This window comes from Bemisia tabaci, chromosome 1 (assembly GCF_918797505.1).
Source record: "Bemisia tabaci chromosome 1, PGI_BMITA_v3".
In the NCBI taxonomy this organism is placed as follows: Eukaryota; Metazoa; Arthropoda; class Insecta; order Hemiptera; family Aleyrodidae; genus Bemisia; species Bemisia tabaci.
In genome coordinates, this window is record NC_092793.1 from 34456641 (window position 1) to 34480667 (window position 24027).

Here is a 24027-nt window from a genome sequence, read left to right on the forward strand (position 1 = left end):
GAGGCAACGTTTGCAGTTTCACCTCAGTTTTTGCCTTGCCAAAGCACGATTAAAACATTGAAATCTGCATTTGTTCAAAGCAGTAACTGATTTTTCAGCACCATACAGCGAAAGAACGAGTTGCTCACCCGCTTGACAAAGCTCATCTTGAGTGCAGTCGGTTTCATCAAATTTCTCAGCAATACAAGAGACTTCGCCACATTTTTCCAACAGTTAAATAAATTTGCCTTTTCCCTTGCCACGAAATGCTGAAGTAGTATCACATCCACTGACGACATGGATAAACAGAATGCTCTTCTTCAAATTTACATTCGATGTTCGCAATTGATTTGAGCTAAAAATTTGGGCTGCATATTTGCCCTTACCTGGTTTGAGTAATAGGACGTCGCTTGATGCAGGCGTCAAAGCTATCATTAGAACAAGGAGCTCAATGTCTTCACCAACGATTAGAGTACCTATATTGAGAGAGTACGGCCACCGGTGTTACCACCTCTGATTGGCTGAGCCATCTTAGGCTGAATGGAGCCCTTAGGACCCAAAAATGGCGGACGCCATAAATTAATGTGATGCAAAATGACTCAAATTGTAGTTTTCTTTGCTTATCGTAACGAGAAATTTACCCGAATGCACTATTGCGATTCTTTACATATTTTTAAGGCTAATCGTGTGCAATTTTTGAGAAAAATTATCTTAGATGTAGTAAGGTTGGCAGCAAGTGCGGTTGGTGAAAACCGTCAAAAGCTGACAATGACCCCCCTCCTATCCACAAAAACCAAAACAAAGCACCGCCATTTTTGGGTCCTAAAAGTCTCTCCATGGGGCCCAGTGGCCATACTCTCTCAATATAGGTACTCTACCAACGATAACAACTTGTTTCTTCGTTCCTCTCGGCAGACTAAGAGCTTCATTTACAATGAGAGTATCCGCATCGTCCTCTGCTTGAGATACATTAACTTTTGACTCCCTGTAGTAAAGTGTTTCGATAGCAAGCAAATCAAACGCGCCTTATTCTTTTCATTATAGATAGAAGCAAGTCCTTGGCCACGGATAGAGGAGTGTCTTCACAAAAAATTAAGGCAGGACGTTTCTTAAAGCTATAACGTCGTCACCTTTCAACGCTTTTTGTAGAATCTGTTGCGCTTTTTGTTCGTATCCATCAAAAACAATTGAACCTTCAAGACCATCATGCTTTTCAACATATAGGTATTAATAAACGATTCCACCGCTTAAGGTAATAAACGAAGAAATGCTTGTCTTATTCCTATTTCTATATTTTGTATTAATTCATTTCCTTTTAGTTACTTTGAAAAAGGAGGATTTTTTGACAAATTTAGTTTGAATAAGAAATCATAAAATAATAACATTATCTTCAAGCGCGACCGTTGACATTTGTTAACTATATACAACATGCATGACCTAAAGGGGGAGGGGGGGGGGGGTTCATGATGAAAGGAAATTAGCACATATTTAAATGGATAATATGACTTACCCTCGCGGTAAATCTACCAATAGTCCAGGCAAATAAGCCATGAAAACGGCTATAGCCTGCAAAAATCCCGGGTAGCAATGTTTTCATCGATTCCTATGTAATTTTTGACGCTGAATCCGAATTTCAACTTTGCGCCATTAAATTCGGACCGGAAAGTTGCCAAATTTGGCAAAAATGGCCTAAAATCGGACTTTTTTCCGGATTATGGCCTGTAACTTGCCAAAAACTGATCTGACGATAAAATTAGTTATTTTCAGAAATAAAGCTCGTTAAATTTCCCGTAAAAAAGTGCCTATACACTTTTTTGCTCAAGGCAAAATCAAGCGCGCTGGCGGGCACCGAACTTTGAAAAATGAACGAAAATTACGTTTTTTTGCGGTTTTTGCAAAAATCCCGGGTAAGTAGTTATGCTTTCATCGGTTCCTAAGTAATTTTTGACGCTGAATCCGAATTTCAACTTTGCGCCATTAAATTCGGACCGGAAAGTTGCCAAATTTGGCAAAAATGGCCTAAAATCGGCCTTATTTCTGGACTATGGCCTGTAACTTGCCAAAAATTGATCTGACGATAAAATTAGCTATTTTTAGAAATAAAGCTCGTAAAATTTCCTATACAAAAGTTCCTATACTTTTTTTTGCTCAATGCAAAATCAAGCGCGCTGGCGGGCTCCGAACTTTGAAAAATGAGCAAAAATTGAGTTTTTTGCGGTTTTTGCCCGATGTCTCCTGTTTTAATCGTCCGACGAGTAATTTCTGGACAAATTAAGTGAAGATGATAAAATTTACACTTAGTGAAATGAATTGATGTACAAGCGGGATCGTTATTCCTGCGAAAAATAGTTTTCCGTAACCCGCCATACACTTTAGTGCACCGCTATAGTGGCCACAGAATAATAGCTCTCGCACCGACTCTACATTCACGACTTATCAGTTATCAGCGATTGGGAATCCCACGTTTAATTTCTTGCTCTTTTCCTCTTTCCCCTACTTTCATCGTTGTCTCCACGGTCAGGCCAGTCGGTGATAGCTGTATGCCTTCGAGGCTTCCCTCCGGTTCCATATATTTTCCCCATTCTTCACCACACCGCAATCGGTGGCGAGGCGTGATTAATCGATTATCGATATTTCTCCATTTGAAGCCATGGTAAAGAATCGATTATTGAGGTGTAAACACCCTGTCTATCGATCTTTTTCCATAGATTTATATGGTAGATCAATCGATATATCATAAAGCACGTCACGCCACTGACTGTAACAGTGTTGAGAGGTGTAGTGAGCCACAACGTGGACATATTGGATGAGAAATGGATCCCTTGAAAATAAAAGTTAGGTTCATGCTTAAGCGCCCGCAGTAGGTCATCTACAGCCAAGGCCAAGCTATCAAATATTAATAGCATGTGACTAGATTTTTTTTAGCTGTAACTCAAAATGTTCGCTCCTATTTTATTTTTTAAATAAATATTACAATGAAGGATGGGTGCCAGTAAAGTCTGATTTGAAGTAACTTTAGCTGCTGAATCCGAAAATGGCCTTGATTTTAAATATTATGCACCGTTTTCCCAAAAAAATTGAATCAAAATTGAATTTCCCCACAGAAACCTCCATTTTTTTAGAAACCCCATTTTGTGGGAAGATAATGGGTCAACGCAAAAAAACTAAGGTCAATTTTGAACTCAGCAATACAAATTACACGGAAGCTTGTCAACTATCTAGTCTACCATTAAATCCACCGTGTTCAGATTTTTTTCATTTTTGGAGACCTGTGTTTTTCTATGATCAGTGACTTTTAAGTGCCTACTATTCCTAAAATATGTAACTTACTGAGCTAATATGGGCGCTTCTTAATGCTTTAGTGTCTAAACTACAGGAATACTATATGGTAGAACGGTCAAATCTGTCCACCACCCCCCTCCCCCAAGGGTGAGACTTACTTGTTTGAATCAAATCAAATGTTGCACGGTCTTAAAATGGTTCCTGTTCTAAAAAAACGCCAAAAGGATTTGGAAAAAAAAAATTTAACGCGGCCCGCACAGCACCTACAGATCGTTATTTTTTCGATATTTTTGGCATTTTAACCGTCTTTTTTTTATAGTTTAGTTAGTGACAAAGATTTGACGCTAAATGTTAACGCCAAACATGGAGATGGATTAATGGAGGTGTTGCTCGTGTGAGAATTTGTGATTTGACTATTGATTCTTTTGTAAAAGTCCGCGAGAAACACGATGGTCCCACTGATTTTCTCTGAAATCAACTCCCAAGCTCCAAAAATGGTCTCAAAGTTGAGCGCTGTAATGATCCTGAGAGTCCACGTCTACGTAAAGACAAACTCTCCATGCAAAGATAGGGAGCAAATATATTAGCAGGGTAACTGAAAGCATAAGGGTTGCCGTGCTTTCGTTGCTGCTCGTGCTTTTAGAGTCCCCAAGTAAAGTGGCAGCCCTGTCAATGTATTTGCTCCCTATCTTTGAATGGAGAGTTTGTCTTTGCGTAGAGGTGGACTCTCAGGATAGCGTGGGATATTTATTCTGGATAATACTGTGGTTTCCTTTTTTATTCAAACTTTTGGTGAAATTCTCAAGCAGATCATTATCATTTAAGTGTTTTTTTATGAGTATTTTTGAAAACAAGCAATGAAAGAGAAATTGTATTATTCTTCTTAAATTACCGACAACTTGGGAGAAAAATTGGAATGGTGAAATTAGACCTCTTAAGTAGAAACAGTAATAGCTCATGCCTCTACGCTCATAATTTCAATGTGACTAACTTCATACCCTAGTAATCTATGCTGAACTTTTATTGAAAAAACCTGAAAAATTTGGATAGAGTCTTCTACTACATGAATTCGTTGCTTATTTTGATCAAAAGTAGCACTGAGCTTACTGCCAAAGTCTGAAATTCACTCCTGCTTGACTGACAAAACTTGTGTAACAATTACCACGATTTGAGTTTCCTACGAGCATTCCCTTCTTGGAGAGGGGTTCAGAAAAGTTTGGCAAAGCAGCACAAGTTTACGCTATTTTCAGGTTCAAAGTTTATTAATCGTACTGAGTAAAAATTGTAAAATTGAACGTATTGAAGTGACCGACAGACTTCTAAAATTTAAGAAAACATAAAAAATTAAAACTTTTAGAAGCATCCAAGCACCATTATTTCCATGAGAACCGCGTCAGTGCCGTGGTTTACACGAGCTTAAGACGTGGGTCTAAAAATCCATCCTAAAAAATAATCAGACAAGAACCTGAAAAAATAAGAAATAACGAGTGTCAACACAGCCGACGATAAGGAAGACGTATTCGGGCCTCTTTTTTAACTTTTCTTCCGAATCGGAGTGACACCTCATTGGCAGCATACAGCAGAGCATTGAGCACTCACGCTTCGCGTCATCGCGCCTCCAATTTTTCAGATGCAGCACGGACGTCCATCGAGTACGAATAGTTGTATCTCTGCGCCGTCGTGAACGCGCACCTTTTCCCTCCCTCCACATCCATATTGTGTTTGTTTCCGTTTGTCTCATTCGTAATCAGAGACAAGAGACCCTCCACTAGTATCTTGGCCATTGTGGAAGCTTTTACTTTTGGGACTTCAGCACTCAACTCTTGACTTACCTACATGGTTGATGTTCAACAACGTGTTGGCAGTTACGTTTTGCAAACAAGCCGAAAATGGCCGACGTTTCGGAAACTTGTTTGGCTCATGACGTCCTCCGAAGCTCATCATCGACCATGTAGGTAAGTCAACAGCCGAAACTAGGGTGATGACTGTTGCTCCCTAATAATTGTCCATAAGGAATGGTTGAAACCCCGAAAGTAAAAGCTTCCACCTGTCGCTAGGAGGCCAGTGGAGGGTCTCTTGTCTCTGTTCGTAATAGTGCTTCAGGCACTACGTGAATATAACACAGCTGAAGGTAGGAGAGATGTGTTCGGGCCACTTTTTAAAATTCCCTTCCGAATCTGAGCGACACCTCATTGGCAGCATATAACACAGCATTGAGAACTCACGCTTCGCGTCATCGCGCCTTCAATTTTTCAGATGCAGCACGGACGTCCATCAAGTACGAATAGTTGTATCTCTGCGCCGTCGTAAACGCGCACCCTTTCCATCTCTCCACTTCCATATTGTGTTTGTTTCCGTTTGTCTCATTCGTAATGGTGCTGCAAGCACTACGTGAATAACACAGCCGAAGGTAGGAGAGATGTGTTCAGGCCTCTTTTTTAACTTTTCTCCCGAATCTGAGCGACACCTCATTGGCAGCATATAGCACAGCATTGAGAACTCACGCTTCGCGTCATCGCGCCTTCAATTTTTCAGACGGTGCACGGACGTCCTTCAAGCACGAATAGTTGTATCTCTGCGCCGTCGTTAGCGTTCATCCTTTCCCTAGCTTTATTTCCATGTTGTGTTTGTTTCCGTTTGTCTTATTTGTAATGTTGCTTAAACTAGAGCGGGGCATTGCGAGTTCACGACTCACGCCATTGCGTCTTACATTTTTCATGTGCAATCCATCTTGCGAGAATAGTTGTATTGTTTTTAATTGCGAAATCTTCATTATTTTTTTAAACGGTCAGTTAATCGTGTCAGATATTTAAGTCAAATAAGCTATAGGGTACCAACCCCTATGAAGTTCCTTCCTTTTGGGCGCTTCAAATGCTAATCAAGGTCATCTTAGCTCTTTCGGAAAGAGATATGCCACCCTCCTCTCAATATTCTCAGCATTACTTGGTTTTACAACATCTCGATTTTATTGTTGAATATTTGGCGTTTGGCCCACCGTTGACCCCGAAAAAAAATAATTTTTTCTAGCTTTCTCATTATTTCCTCCTGGTTCCTAACAATTGGCGAGATGCTTTCTACCAAAGTTAACTAATATTGAGGATTTAGATTTCTTCAATACGTCTTCAAGGACAGGCGTGTCAAATATAGCGTAGAAGATTGTATTTATTTTTACTAAATAAATTGTTTTACAATTAGGTCAAATGAAATATAGAAATCTCATATGGAACCAGACTATAGCTTTGAAAGGCTTTGGGCTTCAACTTTTTTATTTTGTTGGTATTGATGTATTTTTGTTATACTTTGTCTCTACATTTCTGTTGACCTATGATTTTTTTTTTAAATGCTGTTTCATTTCTACTCCTCTACGGAGGATATAAATTATTTTAATTTCAAAGATACAAAACTTACATCTTTATTTAGGAGTTTTCTTCTTCCTGATTGATTTATTCTTTGAATTGATCACATTATTGGAAGGAACTCATTGCTTAAGACAGAAAATACATTTAATTTAAATTTAATAAAAATCTTCAATAGCATTATTTAGTACTATCCATGAAAGCTTTCGTAAGAGCAAAATATTTCATCCACCAACGACTGAAGCATTATTTACAGTTTCTTTATCTTATCAAGTTATGCCCTTATATCAAATATTTCTTTTTTTTGGGGGGGGGGGGGGGACGAGTATTAAATAAAAGGAAAGAAAATACTATGAAGATTAAACACGATTGAAACATGATTAATATTTTTTAATTTCGTATCATAATCAAGACAATACCTGATAAAAGGAAGTGATCCATAACAAACGAATTGTGTTACACACGTTTTGAATATTTTGATTTTTTAAAAAGAAAGTAATATTTAAAAGAAACAAAAAGTCGAAGTAATTTTCAATTAGCTCAAACACAAAGGCTGGTTGCCCCCCCCCCCCCCCCCCCCGCTTGCATGGCGCCTTACACTGGCGCCTAGATGTCAGCAGGGCCAGGGCGCCAAGAGCGATGGATCTTCTGTCCTCTTCGAAATGAAATTAAACTAACCGACTGTTGACCCAGTGAGTGTGAGACAAGTCTTGTCTTCCGTATCAGTAAAAGTGGGCGACGGATTCGATCAGATATGACGTGTGATCGTATATTCCGGATAATCGCAATTTGATGCATGCTGCAATGAGGGGAAACGAAGATGTGAGAGATACGTTCGGAGAAGGTGCGATATCAATGAGGGGAAAGGCTTTCTTCACTAACATGACTTCGAGCCCGGGTAATCTCCTGTGGTCAACTGAGTCATGTACGGCGGGTTACGGAAAACTATTTTTCGCAGGAATAACGATCCCGCTTGTACTTATGTACATCAATTCAATTCACTAAGTGTAAATTTTATCATCTTCACTTAATTTGTCCAGAAATTACTCGTCGGACGATTAAAACAGGAGACATCGGGCAAAAACCGCGAAAAACTCAATTTTTGCTCATTTTTCAAAGTTCGGAGCCCGCCAGCGCGCTTGATTTTGCATTGAGCAAAAAAGTGTATAGGAACTTTTTTATAGGAAATTTTACGAGCTTTATTTCTGAAAATAGCTAATTTTATCGTCAGATCAATTTTTGGCAAGTTACAGGCCATAGTCCAGAAATAAGGCCCATTTTAGGCAATTTTTGCCAAATTTGGCAACTTTCCGGTCCGAATTTAATGGCGCAAAGTTGAAATTCGGATTCAGCGTCAAAAATTACATAGGAATCGATGTAAACATTGCTACCCGGGATTTTGGCAGGCTCTTTTCCTTGTTTGCCTGGACTACAAAAAAGTGAAGCCGTTTCATCTTGGACCGCAACAATGCATGACGCGGCCAAGCCGAGCCTCACCGCGTAGTAGTCGCCGTTGGTTCGGACCGCATAGCGCTCCGGGGGCGGACCCCCTAGTGAATTCATAAGCATTTTAAGCATGGAAATTTCATGCTCTTTCATTCCGGTGAGATCACTTTTTTGCCTCAGACTCGCCGTTTTTAAGATAATTACAGATTTTGTTGAAAAAACGTGATTTCTCGCAAGATTTGACTTTCCTAGCCGCAGGAAACTACCGCCATATCTCACGAACCAGAAGTCGCAACTTGATAAATGTATAGTGTTTCTAATAGGAAATTTTATGATCTTTTTAAAAGGTTCAGTGACATTTTTCCGTAGGATCGATATTTTTCAAGATATAAGCTAAAAACCGGTCGCCGGCGGCATATTTTGGCCCCCGCCCCCCTTTTTTCAAGATGGCGGCCTTAGCGGACGGCCGATTTTGGTAAACTTTTGATATGTTGTTCTGGTAGCCTAATGCAACATGTTTCCGCAAAAAAACCTTCTATATATGGATTTTCCCAGATGACCCTTATTTAGAGCTAAATTGACTGGACTAAGAGGAGAGGTTCACGTATGCGTAGGCATAGATGGTCATAGTTTGAGGCGCTTAAACCTGCAGCACGCGCCAATCAAAAGGAAGAGGCCGACCCGGGGGGCAATTACTTTTGAGTCACCTTCGAAAGTTAGTCAGGGATTTTCTTGCAATGGTCTTCCAGCCGCACCTCTAATACATTTAAGTAGAACCGTTGATGGATACCATGCTCTAAAGTTGATTGACAGCAAATCCAAGGAACCATATGACACATTTGCAACATGGGTACGAGTGCCTGATATTCGTGCGCCGGATTTGCAAAAGCAGTAGTATACGAGAATCTTTTTTGTTTCATCCAGGTCTTCTTGACCATTCGTGGATTTATACGCAATGAATATTTGATGTTTCGTGGCGTTTTGGAACCTAGAGAAAACCCGTACTCGCAAAAAAGCCGGGCTCTTGAATGTTACGGTCGACCTGCAACTCTTCGTCGTCATCTCTTTGGAGTTTGTCTTGGATGTACGATCTGATTAGAGAATACGATCAGCAGATAATAAGATGGCTGATAAGGTGGTGCTGCAAGTTGGAGCAACTCAAAATGTGACCATTTACGCCTAAATGGACATCCTTGAGTTCAGTTAGTAATGATCCCTCTGTCCTCCTCCATTGGTGCGGTTCGGCAAAGTCAAGACTAAGTCAAACTTAATTCCTACTTGGGCATCATAAGCCGACTGATTCCCCTCAAACTCCTCCACGTGATTTACAAAAAAAAAAAAAAAAAAAGAAAGAAAAACCTCAACATCATCTTCCAATAGAGTAAGTCACTTTCACTGCTTCCACGTGAGAAAAATGAAGGGGAAAAAGAAAGGAAAGGGGAAAAAATAAAAAAAAGTTTGTTTTATTTAGCGGTCTCTCAGGCATTTCAACTCTCCTCCGTACTTTCGCATGGATTATCATTAGTTTTTCCCCTCTTTCTTATTCTCTCTTTTTGTATTATTTGTGATATTAGCATCATCATGTTTAGTCAAAATGGATTTCTTAAACGTTTTTCAAGACTTAGAGGAAGGATCGATGAGAAAAAGAGGCGACATGGCCCAAGAGGAGGCCGCGTAAGAAGACGGCATACGGGCGCGGTCCGGTAATGATGGGCGCAGCCTCGTGAGCGTCGGAGTTGGAGCAGTAGAGGAGCCAAGGTATGGATGGCGGGGCAGCGGAGGGGGGTCGGAGAGGACTGGAAGGGAAGGGCACGAGCGCCGCCGCACAATGGTATGGCTTCCGGCGGGAGCGCGCGAAACCTCCGTTTACGCACAAAAAACGGCGAATATCTCAAAAACCACACATGGGATCTCTTTGGGCCCCTTAGAGCTTTTGATCAGAATGACGAGCTGAGCAACATATCCAAGCGTCATCGCGTTTGACTGGGGGAGATTTCCCATAAGGAAGGTGCGGGGTTCTTTGCTTAAGCATTGGTGACACTTAGTACAACATCTGAGCAAAGTTTGGGCCAAATCCGGGGGGGGGGGGATCGGCGTTTTTGGAACAACCTCTTTTTACCAGAGTTTTAGTAAATCATAAGGTATCGTATGGGCTTGGTTTCAGAATAATTCCCAAGGACCCAAATTGTGCCATTCTCAGGGTCGCTCTTTCTTGCACATGAGTTATGAATTCACAATGAATACTTTGATGTCATTCACTAGTTAAAACAAATTAAAAAGGCACCATTTTTTAAAGTTGTAATTAATCCTTTCTTATTCCCTTCTCTTTTTAGCTTTTATTAATTACTCAGACAAATGGCAGGGGCCAGGTGGTACGAGCGTAACATCGATATTAGAGATAAGCTCGGGATCGAAGAAATGGACATGTACATCTCACGTAAGTACAATAGCTATGAAGAGAGACTGGGCGGTCACCCCAATCCCGAAGCAATAGCGCTTTTAGATTGGGGCTCCGAGACCCGGAGGTTAAAAAAACGCAAACCACATGAGTTGAGCACGGCTCATTTCCGTCGGTGTTAGGCTCGTGCCTCTGGCCCCTACCAGTCTTAGTCGACTGACAGGGCGAAAGCATAGTTAGTAGGAAAATTCTCTAGAATCTAGTTCTCGGCATAATTATAGTTAATATTAGTTAGTTTTTCTCCCGCTTTTTAAAGGATTCTACTTCTATCTCATTTGTTCATCTTTCATTATCATTCTCATTAATTTAATCCATAAAGCAGCGTTTATTCCTATTTTATTATATAAGGCTTAAAGGAAAATATGTAAAGACTTGTAAGGTCTAGTAATATAAGTTGTAATTCAATATGTGTAATTACAAAAATAAATAAAAAAAAAAAAAAAAAAAAAGCTTTTAATAATCGATCCATCATCGCCAGGTGTTACCATCTTCATTATCCCTGTAAAAATAAACTTAATATTTTTGGGACCTCTATCTTTAGTGTTAAGATAATTAATTGTAGGACATTTATGTTTAGAGGAGATAATTATGTATATTGCCAGTGATGCAGAAAAGGTGGAAAAAGTTTTACCTTTATTCCATATTCCATATTGCCAATGATCATTTCGCGCCTAAGCGCATCATCAGGGCGTAGATACCGTAAATACATCGCATTGGGGAAACGATTGTTACAAATATAAAAATTATTAAAATGTTTAATAACTTTTTTCGCACAATACGCATAAAAAGTATCCTGTAGAACACTTCTTTCAACTAACATAATGAATGACAAATGATCAAAACCAAGATTCGGCAGACGCGTGATATTGGTGTTACCTCAGGGCGCATTCCGAATCCGACTGTTTACGTGATATTAGTCATTTTCCATCAAACTGTATCCAAGATCTGCTGCAACAGTTATGCTGTTATCCTCTTGCTTCAGCTATTATCTTTTCTGTTGGGTTTTCTATGATTTGTTTGATATTTTCTGAAGCTGCTATTTTTGCTTGCTTGCAAAAGGGTGAAAAAAAATAAAAAAATTGGATACACTACATCACAGGGCTTGTGGTGTTTGCGCCTTTCCTAGTGGCCCATTTTTTTTTTGCGAAGAAAGAAGAGGATAAATGCCCAATTAAAATTGGAGATCCAACCAAAAGATACCTACGCGTAAAAAACCTTTACAAAAAACAATTTGCATATTGAATTGTTAACAACTTAAGTCATATTTTGTTTGATGCAACAACTAGGAACATCTTGTAACAATCACATTTTGTTCGGATGTTCCTTCTGTTAAGGGGCGTGGCCTATTTTTATTCGATTATTATTTCTGCACAATTTGGCAACGTTTTCGCAACATTGTTTTGAAACAATTGGAATGCCTTCGGAGCTTGTTACAACTATTGTGTGTTGTATCGTTAGGTTGGTACTGTAAGCAGGGAGATTAGCCCCTGCTAGGGTGACAGCCCTGCTTGGGGCAATTGTACTTGTTATCAATATATTCTGTTCGTCCTGTTCATCGTGTCGCTCGCTTTTCTTCATTCCTAGTTTCCCAAATATAATAATGGCGACGAGTTAATAATATTAATAATATTACTCATTTTTTTTTCATTCTGTCACGTTTCGTTCAGTCGCGTAATTCCGTGTGTCCGAAACCCGTCCGTCCGCGATCTTTGCGAACGGCGGTGTAGCGTGCTGCAATCCGGTGTCAATGCTCTCTTAAACGGCCCATGAACCACACCTGTTGCAATCACATCTTTACAATCTCACTTCGGCACAATGGTCAATGATCAACCCAATGCGGCATCCTCACAAGCGAATCCACCTGGACTCCAATCTCTGGAACTGAAGCTTACCCAACTAACGGATTTGGTCAGTCAACTCACTAACATGCAACTCCAGTCACAGGTTCAAAATCCAACTAATAATTCGTCTATATTTCGTTTTGAAAGTTATTCTGCTGATTCCCCTGAAACTCTTGAGGAATATCTTTCCAGATTCAAACTCCAGCTGAAACTTCGCAATATTCCGGAAGCAGATTGGTCGTCCCACCTCAGGGTCCACATGGGACCTGAACTAAATTCAGTGCTAAGTAATCTCACTTACCCTACTGCAATAGAGACCCTAGATCATAAAGCTATCACTGAAAAGCTAACCAGTTATTATGATAAATCTCACAATAAATTCAGCGAGGCAATAAATTTTCGTAAAATTCTTCAGAAGCCTGGAGAGAAAATTGTTGAATTTGTCGCTAGGCTAAAATTTGGTGCTAAGTACTGTAAATTTGAAGAATTCCTCGACTACTCTCTTACAGTTCAATTAATACACGGGATCTGCAGGGATGATATCAGGGATGAAATCATCTTATCAGAACCAAAGACTTTTCAGGAAGCGGTAACTATGGCTATGAACATGGAAGCATCAAAGGCTGCGACAAAGATGTTAAAACCTTCAAATTCATCAGATCACACGGTCAACATTCTTCATGATAAGCGTCCAAGACTGAAACACGGTGCTAACTCCAGATATCGAAGCCCAAGCCCAAGATATGGTCATTCAAGTTCAAATTCTCCGAGACGTTACAACTCTGTCAGTCCACCAAATTCAAGGTATGATTATTCAAATTCTCCTAGACGTAGTAATCCCTCTAGTCCAGTCAGATCTCATAACTCTACTCACAGGAGTCGTAAACCTCGTTACCCTTGTAAGTCTTGCGGTGGCCAGCATTGGCGAAGCGAATGCAAATATCGTAAATATAAATGCAGTATTTGCAATGCAATAGGTCACCTTGCCGCTGTTTGCAGGAAACCAAACAGGAAAAATTCAGTCCATGAAATCACTGAACGAAATCATTTTGTCGAAGAAACTGAGTACTTACAGGATGATAATATTTATCGCATTCAGTGTCACGAATCCAGAAATTCAGCACCAGGTAACGTTTATCGAACCCAATGTGATGCAAACGCACCTCCACCCCCTGTGTGTCTTAATGTTCTTATCAATGGACAACCATTGTCCATGGAGCTAGATACGGCCTCTTCTACAGCTGTCATTAGTGCTAAAACCAAAGACCGTTTACTTCCTCATGCTAAGCTACTTCCTTCTAGCCGGAACTTTACGAGCTTTACCAAAACTAAATTCAACACTTTAGGGTATGTACCTGTTAATGTTACTTTTAAAGGTAGAACCAGAGCATTAGATCTTTATGTAGTCGCTTTTGGCGCTGATAGTCTTTTCGGCCGTGAATGGATCAAGTATTTCTCCGATCTAATTTCTTTTCAAGACTTTACATCAATAAACCAAATTAAATCCAGTTCTTATATCACACCAGATCTTCAGACTCGTTTAAACAAACTCTGCGATAAGTTTCCGTCACTGTTCAAGGATCAAGTCGGTGAAATGACAGGTCCCAAAGTCGAATGGCATTTAAAACAAAATGCGAAACCCAAGTTTACGTATCCACGTCACATTCCATATAGCCTTAAAGAACGGTACAAGAAAACTATCGACAAGAAAATTGAATCTGGTTTATATGAAAAAGTCACCCACTTAGAATGGGCAAGTCCGACCCATGTAGTTGTCAAAGGTGATAAGATCCGGATAACCGGAGATTACAAGACTACCCTCAACCCACAGTTGATTGTAGATGAGCACCCTATTCCTCGTGTAGACGAGTTATTTAACAAAATTGGCAAAGCTAAAGTATTTTGTCGTTTGGACATTCTTGACGCATTCATGCACCTTCCAACGGCGAATGAAATCGCTGTCGAAACACAGAAGGATCCTCATCTTTCTAAAATAAAAGAAGCAATTGAAAATAATGAAGACCTTTCAGCTCTTGGTTTCAAAGGGAATGAGGCAGACTTCACCTTAGCCTGTGGTTGCCTAATGTTCGGACATCGAGTGGTTGTTCCCACAAGTTTAAGAGAAAAATTCCTAAAAGAACTCCATCTTGGTCATATAGGAATCACAAAAATGAAGGGTATCGCCCGCTCACTTGTCTATTGGAAGAACATTGATAGAGATATTGAACAAACAGCAAAAAACTGCCCTACGTGTTTATCAAACGCAAAAATGCCAGCAAAATGTAACACGCATCACTGGGAATATCCAGAGGGACCTTGGAACCGCATCCACCTAGACTATGCGGGACCGCTTCATGGTAAATATTTGCTATTAGTCGTTGATGCTTACTCCAAATGGACTCAAGTTTTTGTAACCAACAAAATGACATCGGAAGCAACCATGAAACATCTCAATTCACTTTTTGCACTCTATGGTATTCCAGAAACGGTTGTTAGTGATAACGGTCCGCAGTTTAAGTCAGATTTGTTCAGGAAATTTTTGAAATCTCAAGGCGTGCGCTTTCACAAATTTTCAGCGCCCTATCATCCAGCCACAAATGGGCAAGTAGAACGTTATGTTCGTACAGTAAAACAAGCAATCCTCAACCTCCGAGCAACTCCGAACAATCTTCAATCCATGATTGATAATTATCTCCAAAGATATCACCGAGCACCCCATCAAACAACTGGTAAACCTCCGTCACAACTTTTTTTGGGTCGAACCATTAACACAAGAATAGATCTTGTGACCCCGTCAAAACGGCAATCGATTCAAATTCCATCCATCTCCACAGCAGGTAACCATCAACCTTCAGGAAAATGCATTCTGAAAAATCTGAAATCAAAATATCGGTTATTTCAAATCGGAGACAAAGTGATGTTTCGAGTTTACAATGGAGCAAGTCGATGGTGTCAAGGCCTAGTTCAATCCAAAATAGGCCAATTACACTACAAAATTCTACATGACAATCGAATCCATAAACGTCACATCGACCAATTACGTTCATGTGGTAAGAAAGTTCATTTTGACATCAATGAAAATTGCACCTCCACTACAAATTCACCCACCTACAACACTCGTTATAGATCCTTTAGACAAAAATCTTCTCCTTAGTCTTCCGATAATCAAGCTCAACTTCCACATCAAGATATACAAGCTACGCAAAGTAATTCCAATAAAGCTACCCTTACACCTCATCTCAGCACTTCGAAAGTTCGATCAACTGGTAATACTCCAAGCTCCGATGACGGTTCTCCAGAATTCTTAGGCTTCTATACACCTGAAGAACAGCCTGTACATGCAAATGTTCCTGTTACTCCAGTTTCAAGCATAGTCCGGCCTACTCCTACTCGTGGTCGAGGTCGTGGTCTCAAACTCAAAACTCATGAATGTCTACTGTTGCCGCAGCGCCAGTCACTCAGACAGTCTAATCCACCTAGGCGCTTCAGCCCATCCTAATTATTTTGAACTCAAGTTGTAATTTTTTTTCCCTTTCTCAAAGCTTCTATCAAAATAATAATATGTAATAGATCAGTTATTGTTATCTCCTCTATTACCTAGTCCTATTTTTAAAAGTTTCCACTTTTAAAACTACTAGGGGAGAGTTGTTGTATCGTTAGGTTGGTACTGTAAGCAGGGAGATTAGCCCCTGCTAGGGTGACAGCCCTGCTTGGGGCAATTGTACTTGTTATCAATATATTCTGTTCGTCCTGTTCATCGTGTCGCTCGCTTTTCTTCATTCCTAGTTTCCCAAATATAATATTGTGTTCGTTTCTTAACAGGATTTCTAACCTCACTTCTAGCTGCTTTGCTCTCATCTATTGTGAAGAAGTGACGCAAATAACACAAAATGGGTAACAGGAAACAAATGTTGCATCGAACAAAACATGTCTTTAATCTTAGGCATGCAAGAGAACAAACGCAATGAAATTCGTAAGGTTTTTTTTACCTGCCTCAACAAAATATACCTAAGTACCTGAAAAAATCTCAGCCCAGAACTATAGATCCTTACAACACGGATATTCACACATTGGGAAGATGCTTACCGATGATCTCATTGGAAACACACAGATTAGATTCACATAATTGGGATGAATTGTCTGCATCTAACACATCAGTCAGGTTCATACACTTGATGCAACTACTCCCATCGAAAGTGACGATTTGATCGGCTGGACAAGGCAAGCAAGTTGGATAGCTGTCTCCTTTCACTAGAATGTTCCTTTCATCACAGACGCAGTGTTTTCCTAAAAAGGGATGTTATGAATAGAATAGAAAAATTATCAAAAATGAAAATTTCTCCTCAATGAGAGAAAAACTTTTTAAAAGGGGTCATCATTTTCGTATGTATTATGTTGCAAATCGTGACAATTCTTAGAATTTGATCAAAATGAGATCCTTAATATAATTGTTAGCTTAATCAGCTGGATGAGGTAAAAACATATTCGAGTATTTTAGTTAGAGCCTGATTGCGACTCAAGTCCAGCCATTTCATGTCATGACTCTAAAAGAATGATTCTGCTGATTGGTGAGCTGATACCGAGGAAAAGATATACTTACGATCTGGACCAGAGACTAAATATTTTTTCTTATCACAGTTTAAACATTTCAAATCTACAGTGGAAAAAAAACTGTTCTTATCACAAGTTACTGATTCATGCGATAATATTTCTCCACAGAATACTTTACATAAAAAAATGGATAAAATACACGATATGATAACTACAGGTATTTTCATGCTATCATTTGTCCTCTAATGACAACAGATAAACACAATATTGAAGCAGGGGTGGTATTTAGCATCTAAAAAATACCTGGGTGTTTCTTTTGACCGAAGTCTCAGTCACCATGGCAACCTGGACTTGAAAAATACACAACACGGACTGGCTCCAACACATTATTGAGCTATACAGTTATAAACTAGTGGAAACCAGGAAATGAGTAGCTGTGGAGTTTTCGGTCAGTGTTTATTTATCTTGTTGTTATGGTAACCCTTCAGTACATAAGTATTTAGTGATTTTTGGGATGAAAAATTTGACTTTCCTGATTAACAAATGATGTGGCAAAGCACAAAGCCTCTTTTTTTTGCCTCGAGTTTGGCATTTAAAAATAAATAACTCAGATAGACTTAGAGGAGAGAGGCCTACTTTTAAAAGAAATATTTATAGAACGCCTGTGATTTTCAAATGAATTCAGCTTTAACAAAATTGAAACAGATTTAATGCCTCCATTGACTTCATTTGTACGTAATGACATGATACTCTACAGCTGGGGAGTTTGTAACTTTTACTCAAGTGGTATTTCATAAAAATTACTTTAGTCACTAATTGTAAGTGCGATTTCCACTTCATCCATTAAAGGAAACTCTTCCTGCCAAAAAGAAAGTTTCCCCATTAATAATAATAATAATAATAATAATAATAATAATAATAATAATAATAATAATAATAATAATAATAATAATAATAATAAACCCTTCGTAATCGGCGCGACGGGAGCAACCCTTCGTAATCGGCGCGACGGGAGCAGTCTCGAAAGAATGGAAGAAATTTAAGGAAGAAATCCCTGGGAAGCACTCTCTTGTCACAGCTCAGAAAGCAGCAATCCTCGGAACTGCTAGGATACTGAGGAAAGTCTTAAGTTGAAAACCTTAACCAAAGAATCCATACTCATTTGTTCCCCCACAACCTAAACCCCTACCCCACCATCATCGACGAGAAGCAACCTCTGGGTGGGCGTCTTAAGACACAGTTCTCACCCCGGTTACTGCAAACCTTATCGTCGGCTGTAAATTGGCCATTCATAGCCAAGTTAACACCGGCCTCAACCCACTCTACTCTCTCTACCAATGAGCATTGTTTGCTCACGTGAAGAGAGCCCAACTACCCAGCAAAGCTGGAGATAACTTCGCATATAAATAATAAGAGAATACATACGACGAGTAAGAGCAGTACTAAAGACAGAGCTAACGGCAAAAAACAAGATAACTGCAATCGGAGCGCTAGCCGTACCCGTTCTACAGTACGGATTTGCAATTCTGAATTGGAAAATAAAAGAAATAAAGCGCTAGACATAAAAAACAAGAAAATGTCTGACAATGCATAAAATGCACCACCCATCAGCAGACGTTGACAGGCTATACGTGAGCAGAAAACTAGGAGGACGAGGACTTAGGCAAATAGAATCAACATACAAATCTTCCATCATCAATGCGAAGTACTACCTCCAGGAAAAAAAAAACGAAGACCCTTTTCTCAAAGCCGTATATGCCGTCAACCTTGCTCTAGACAAAGACCACATTGCGAAAGAAGCAAACAAGTTTGAAGCCGAGCTCGGAGAAAAACTTTGAAGTGGCCCCCATAAACAGCAGGAAGCAAAAAATCAAAAAGAAAATCTCAGAAAGCATCAGAACCAAATGGAAAGGAAAGATCATGCACGGCAGTATCCACTGATGCTAGAAAATGACTCTATCGAGAGTAATCTCTCTACCATCTGGCTCAGTAAAGGTGTACTAAAAGCAGAAACAGAGAGCCTAATTGTAGCGGCACAGGATCAAGCCTTAAACACAAGGTACCGAGAGAGGAAAATCCACAAGAAACATGTGAATAGCAAATGCAGAATCTGTCACCAGTTCGAAGAAACCATTGAGCACATAACATCAGGTTGCCCAATTCTAGCCCAAAAGGACTATATCGAGAGACACGACAGAGTATGCACCCAACTTCACTACAGCCTCTGCAAAGAATATGGAATCGAAGTCGACGCAGATAAATGGTATGAACACAAACCGAAAAACACTGCAACAACCAGAGATGGAGAGACAACGATCCTGTGGAACTTCCCTATCAGAACCGATAGAACTGTTGAGGCAAACAGACCGGACATCATCCTACGTAGGAAAGGCCAAACGTGTCTGCTGATTGACGTCTCTATCCCAGCAGACAGGAACATCACAAAAAAGGAAGCTGAGAAGAAACTAAAGTATAAAGACCTAGAGATCGAAATCAGCAGGATGTGGAAGACCAAAACCGAGTCATACCCTTTGTGATAGGAGCTACCGGAGCAGTCTCTAAAGACTGGACTAAACTGAAGAACGAAATCCCTGGGAAACATTCGCTAGTATTGGCCCAGAAGTCTGCTGTGTTAGGCACTGCCAGAATCCTCCGGAAGGTCTTAAGCTAGGTGGAGCAGCGCGAATACACCTAGAACGTTCCCACACACCAAAAACACCCCTACCGCCTACCACCTCAGGAAAGAAACCTTTAGGCAGGCGTCCTCCAGACACCTACCCTGCCTCGGTTCCTAAAACAGGTATCCTAGTCCGTGACGAGCCACCCCCCAAGGGGGAGTGAAATAACCACCACCCGGCCACCCAAACCACAAACAGCCCTCATACCTAGGAGCATTGTTTGCCCCTGTGTGAGGGCTTAAAGCAACCCAGCAAAGCTGGTGACAGCAGTGAATATGAAAAATAATAATAATAATAATAATTTATTGTTTCTTTTGATTTAAAACAAAACAAAAGATTACAAAGTCAAAGTAAAAATTGATATAAATCTAATATACATAATTTACTCTAAATATTCATCAATACTATAGAATACATTCTCCTTACAAAATGTATCTACTTTTCTTTTGAAGGTGCTTCTCTCTTCAATTTCTTTAATATATCTAGGGAGTTTGTTGTATATCTTTGAGCAATTGTATTTGGGCCCTTTGGAAATCATTCCTTTTGGTATCTCTGATATGCTTATGTCTACCTCATTTCTACCTCTATAGTTCTCTTTTTCTCTATTAAATTCGAAGTAGTGCTTATTTCTATTTACAAACAAAACTGACTCCCTTATATAAATATTGTATACAGTCATTAATTCATTTTCTTTGAATATCAGTTTACATGTTTCTCTTTTTTTAAGTCCAAAAATGTTACGAAGTACTCTTTTCTGAAGTTTAAATACTCTATCAACTCCTTTCAAGTTTCCCCAGAATATTATCCCATATCTTATCGTCGAGTAGATGAAGGCATAATAAAGCTTAATCAAATCAGCTCTGTTTAGTAAATGTCTTAGTCTATTTATTGCATAGCTGTAGGATCCTAGTTTTTTTACTATCGCGTCTATATGCTCATTCCATTCAATATTTTCCTGTATTATTAGTCCTAGTACTTTGTGTTTATTCACCCTTTCGATTTCACCCAGTGGTTGGCTGTCTTTCCATTGAATCAAGTTCACTTCGTGCTTTCCGTTTTTGCCGAATAGCATGTATACTGATTTTTCCGTGCTGAATGACTGTGACATGGCTGAATATAGTTCTCTTAGATTAATTACATCCTTCTTTACTGATTTCCAGTCTTCCTCGTTTTTTAGTTGTTTGAAAACCACTGTTTTGTCATCTACATAATCCACAGCCGAGCCACTCATTAGTACATTATTTACATACATTACATAGATTATAAATAAAAGCGGCCCTAAGATACTACCCTGGGGAACTCCATATTCGTTTAATAATTTCATTGAGATGTACGTTTTTCCTTCTACTTTAACTTCAGCATATTGAAGCCACTGATGTAAATATGACCGTAAGACACTGCCCGCTTTTCCTCTTATGCCTACTTTCTCCAAAATTTTTAACAGCAAGTCTCTATCAACTAAGTCAAACGCTTTTGTTAGATCACAAAACACTGCTAGATTTGGGTGTTGTAAATCATCCTGTGTAATTTCGTCTAATATCTCAAACAAAGCTTCCGTCGTTGAGCAGTGTTTCCTGTAACCACCCTAGTAGCAGCGTTATATAAAAGTTACATAAAGTTAATGTAAAGAATGTATAAAGTGGTTAATTATATAAAAAAAACATAATATTTATATAAGAATGTGTTGAAGAATTATTGACACTAAAAAAACCGTAAATGTTATTTAAAAAAAACATAAAAAAAAGGAATAATTTATGTAAGCAAAAAGATTTAAATTTTAAAGTTTCTTTATATAATATTCATAATATTTTTAAATCAATATTAATTGAAACATTAGCATAAGGATTACTTAATTTGCATATAATTTTTAGATAAAGAAAATAGGAAAAAAAAAAGAAATTTATGTAAGGAATTACTTTTAAATATTTAAAAAAAATTACGTAATATTCATACACATTTTAAATCAATATTAATTGAAATTTTAGCGTAAAAATTACGCAATTTCCAAATAAATGTCATGTAAATATGACCTGAAAAAATGAAAAAATTTATCCGGGTGAAAAGATATAAAGTTAAAGAATTGTTTATATAATATTCATATATTTTTTAGATGGATGTCAATTGAAATATTAGCAAAAAATTACGTCTTTTCCGAATAACTTTTAGGTGAATAAAACATGAAAAAAATAATTAATTTATTCGGGTGAAAAGACACACATTTTAACGCGAGTTTTTACATAATATTCATATTTATTTTCAATTCTTCTTAATTGAAATATTATGTTGATAATTACGTAATTTCCACGTAACTTTTATAAAAATAAAACATGACAAAAAAATTAATTTTTTTTGGTGAAAAGATATAACTTTTAAAGATTCGTTACATAATATTTGTATGTATTTTAAGGCAATATTAATTGAAATATTAGCATGACAATTGTGTAAATTCCACAAAATTTGTATGTAAAAAGAACCTGAAAAAAATCAGATATAATTCCTTTCGTTGAACATACATAAAATTAAAATATTTTTTACTTAGGGTTCCTACATATATTAAATCAATATTACTCAAAATTTTAGCGTATGATTTACGTTATTTCTCCTCGTAATTTTAATGCGCCAAAAAAAAAGCAGAAACAAAAATGAAGAATTGACGTGAGTGAGGACATTTAAATATCTTAAATATTTTTAACATCATATTCGTATGCGCAGTTTATTTTCAATATTAATTGAAACAATACCAGAAGAATTAAGTAACCTGCCCTTAATTTTTTAAAAAATTAATTCATATTCATGTAAAAAAAAATCAGTAAAAGATGACTTTCAGATTTAAAACATTATCTACATAATATCCATCAATTTCTTATGTATATATTAATTAGAGTAAAAACTCAAGTTTATAGTTGCTGAGTCTCGTATCTAATCAACTAATTAACAAAGTAACTGTAACTGAAAAAAAAATAGGAACCACCACAAAAGTAATAATTTATGTATACTTGCAAAGATATAAATTTTAAAGATTATTTTTTCGGGGGAAAGGGGGGCTGGGATGTATAGAATACCCCCCACCAGTCCAAAGGGAGGGGGGGCTCCCCTAGAATTTTGTTGAAATTGTAGCTTTATATTCAGATTCATATTTTGAGGATTCCGTGGCGCAAACTTTTCTGACCTAAAATACTGACTGCCTGTTACTGAAAATAAACACAGTGAAATTTCTTGAAGGGTCGCAGTCAGTGGGAAACATTCTAAACCCTAGTCTTCAATTTGACGGATAGTCATCCTCTTTGTGAGCCACTGCAACCAAGACTTTTCTTTGACATGAGTTTTTTTCACCATTCAGAATTTCTAGGGAGGGGCACATGATACTATTTTCAATTTTGGGGGGGGGGGGGGGCTACCAGGCCCCCCTTGCTATGCCCATATATATGGCAGGGTCTACCTATGAACTAAACTGTCCTGATTCCTTCAATTTTCCGGTACTATATGCAATCCGAGCTGACTACCTCTCGTCTCATCCGAACAGTCGTATAAAATTGGGCACAGAAAATTTCACCAAGGAAACCACTATAGAAATGTTCATCACGGCAAATTTCCAACCTGGAATCCTTCCAAAGGACTCAAAGTGTCTCATGCAGGTTAATTACTGCCAAAATTTACCGTGGTGTTGTTCCTCCATGTCATCATAGGACCGTCCCACTCGTATCGCTAGTTTTCTTAATTTTCAGTTCAAAATTTTCATACGTTTTTCTTTTGCTTAATCAATATAAATAAAAGTGATATACCTACTCACCAACTTGAAGACACATGGCATCTACTAAACTTGACAGATGTGATAATTTTTTTAACATTTTAGAAAATTGAGACACTATATTGCACTGTACCTCTCCTTACACACTGTAGAGTACCTGTACAGCGAGAGTATGGACAGATGTGAAACTCCGAAAATCCATCAGGCCTTCACCGATAGCTTCTGCGAATAAAGTTAGAGCCCAGAAATGCAGCCAACCTATGAATTTCAATTACCCAGAACGATTTACTAATACTATTGTAAAGAACCGTCGTTTAGGAAGCACGTATTTGACTCAGTTTTTGCATAAATGTACTCATTTTTGTGGGAGAACGCTCATTTCTGTACATTCTTGGCCATCTTGGTTAGAATTGGAATCTGCAGACTGGCAGTGAAATTTTGTGTGTCAGAAGTTTGTTAGAAGGATGGCTGCACCTTTGGGCCCTAAGACCTCCATGAAGCGATCTGTCCATACTCTCACTATGCAGGTACTCTAACACACAGCACGCGCAATTTTAAAAATAAGATTTCATTCTGGCAACAGTGCATTAAAATAATTAAATTATAACCATGAGCACAGAAGGCATCACCAAAAATAATCACAACACTGTCCAAGTTAGAGGGTATGAGAATGACGTATGAACTGCAA

General features: G+C 38.5%; 2 protein-coding genes across 3 annotated transcripts in view; both read right to left on the reverse strand.

Annotated features, from left to right (window-relative positions):
* LOC109033168 (ciliogenesis and planar polarity effector 2) overlaps positions 1-24027 on the reverse strand; it is a 78883-nt gene that overhangs the window by 19578 nt on the left and 35278 nt on the right. The gene's annotated exons all lie outside the window — the stretch shown is intronic.
* LOC109033167 (meckelin) overlaps positions 1-24027 on the reverse strand; it is a 58819-nt gene that overhangs the window by 15834 nt on the left and 18958 nt on the right. Inside the window, exons 1-2 of one of the 2 annotated variants that reach the window (XM_072300223.1) lie at positions 16963-18320; positions 16449-16649 (exon numbers count right to left, since the gene is read on the reverse strand). In XM_072300223.1, the coding sequence (XP_072156324.1) occupies positions 16449-16649; positions 16963-17140 (379 nt within the window). In that variant the 5' untranslated portion in view covers positions 17141-18320. Of the gene's footprint in view, positions 1-16448; positions 16650-16962; positions 18321-24027 lie in introns of those variants that run through there. The other variant, XM_019045642.2, reaches the window with a different exon arrangement.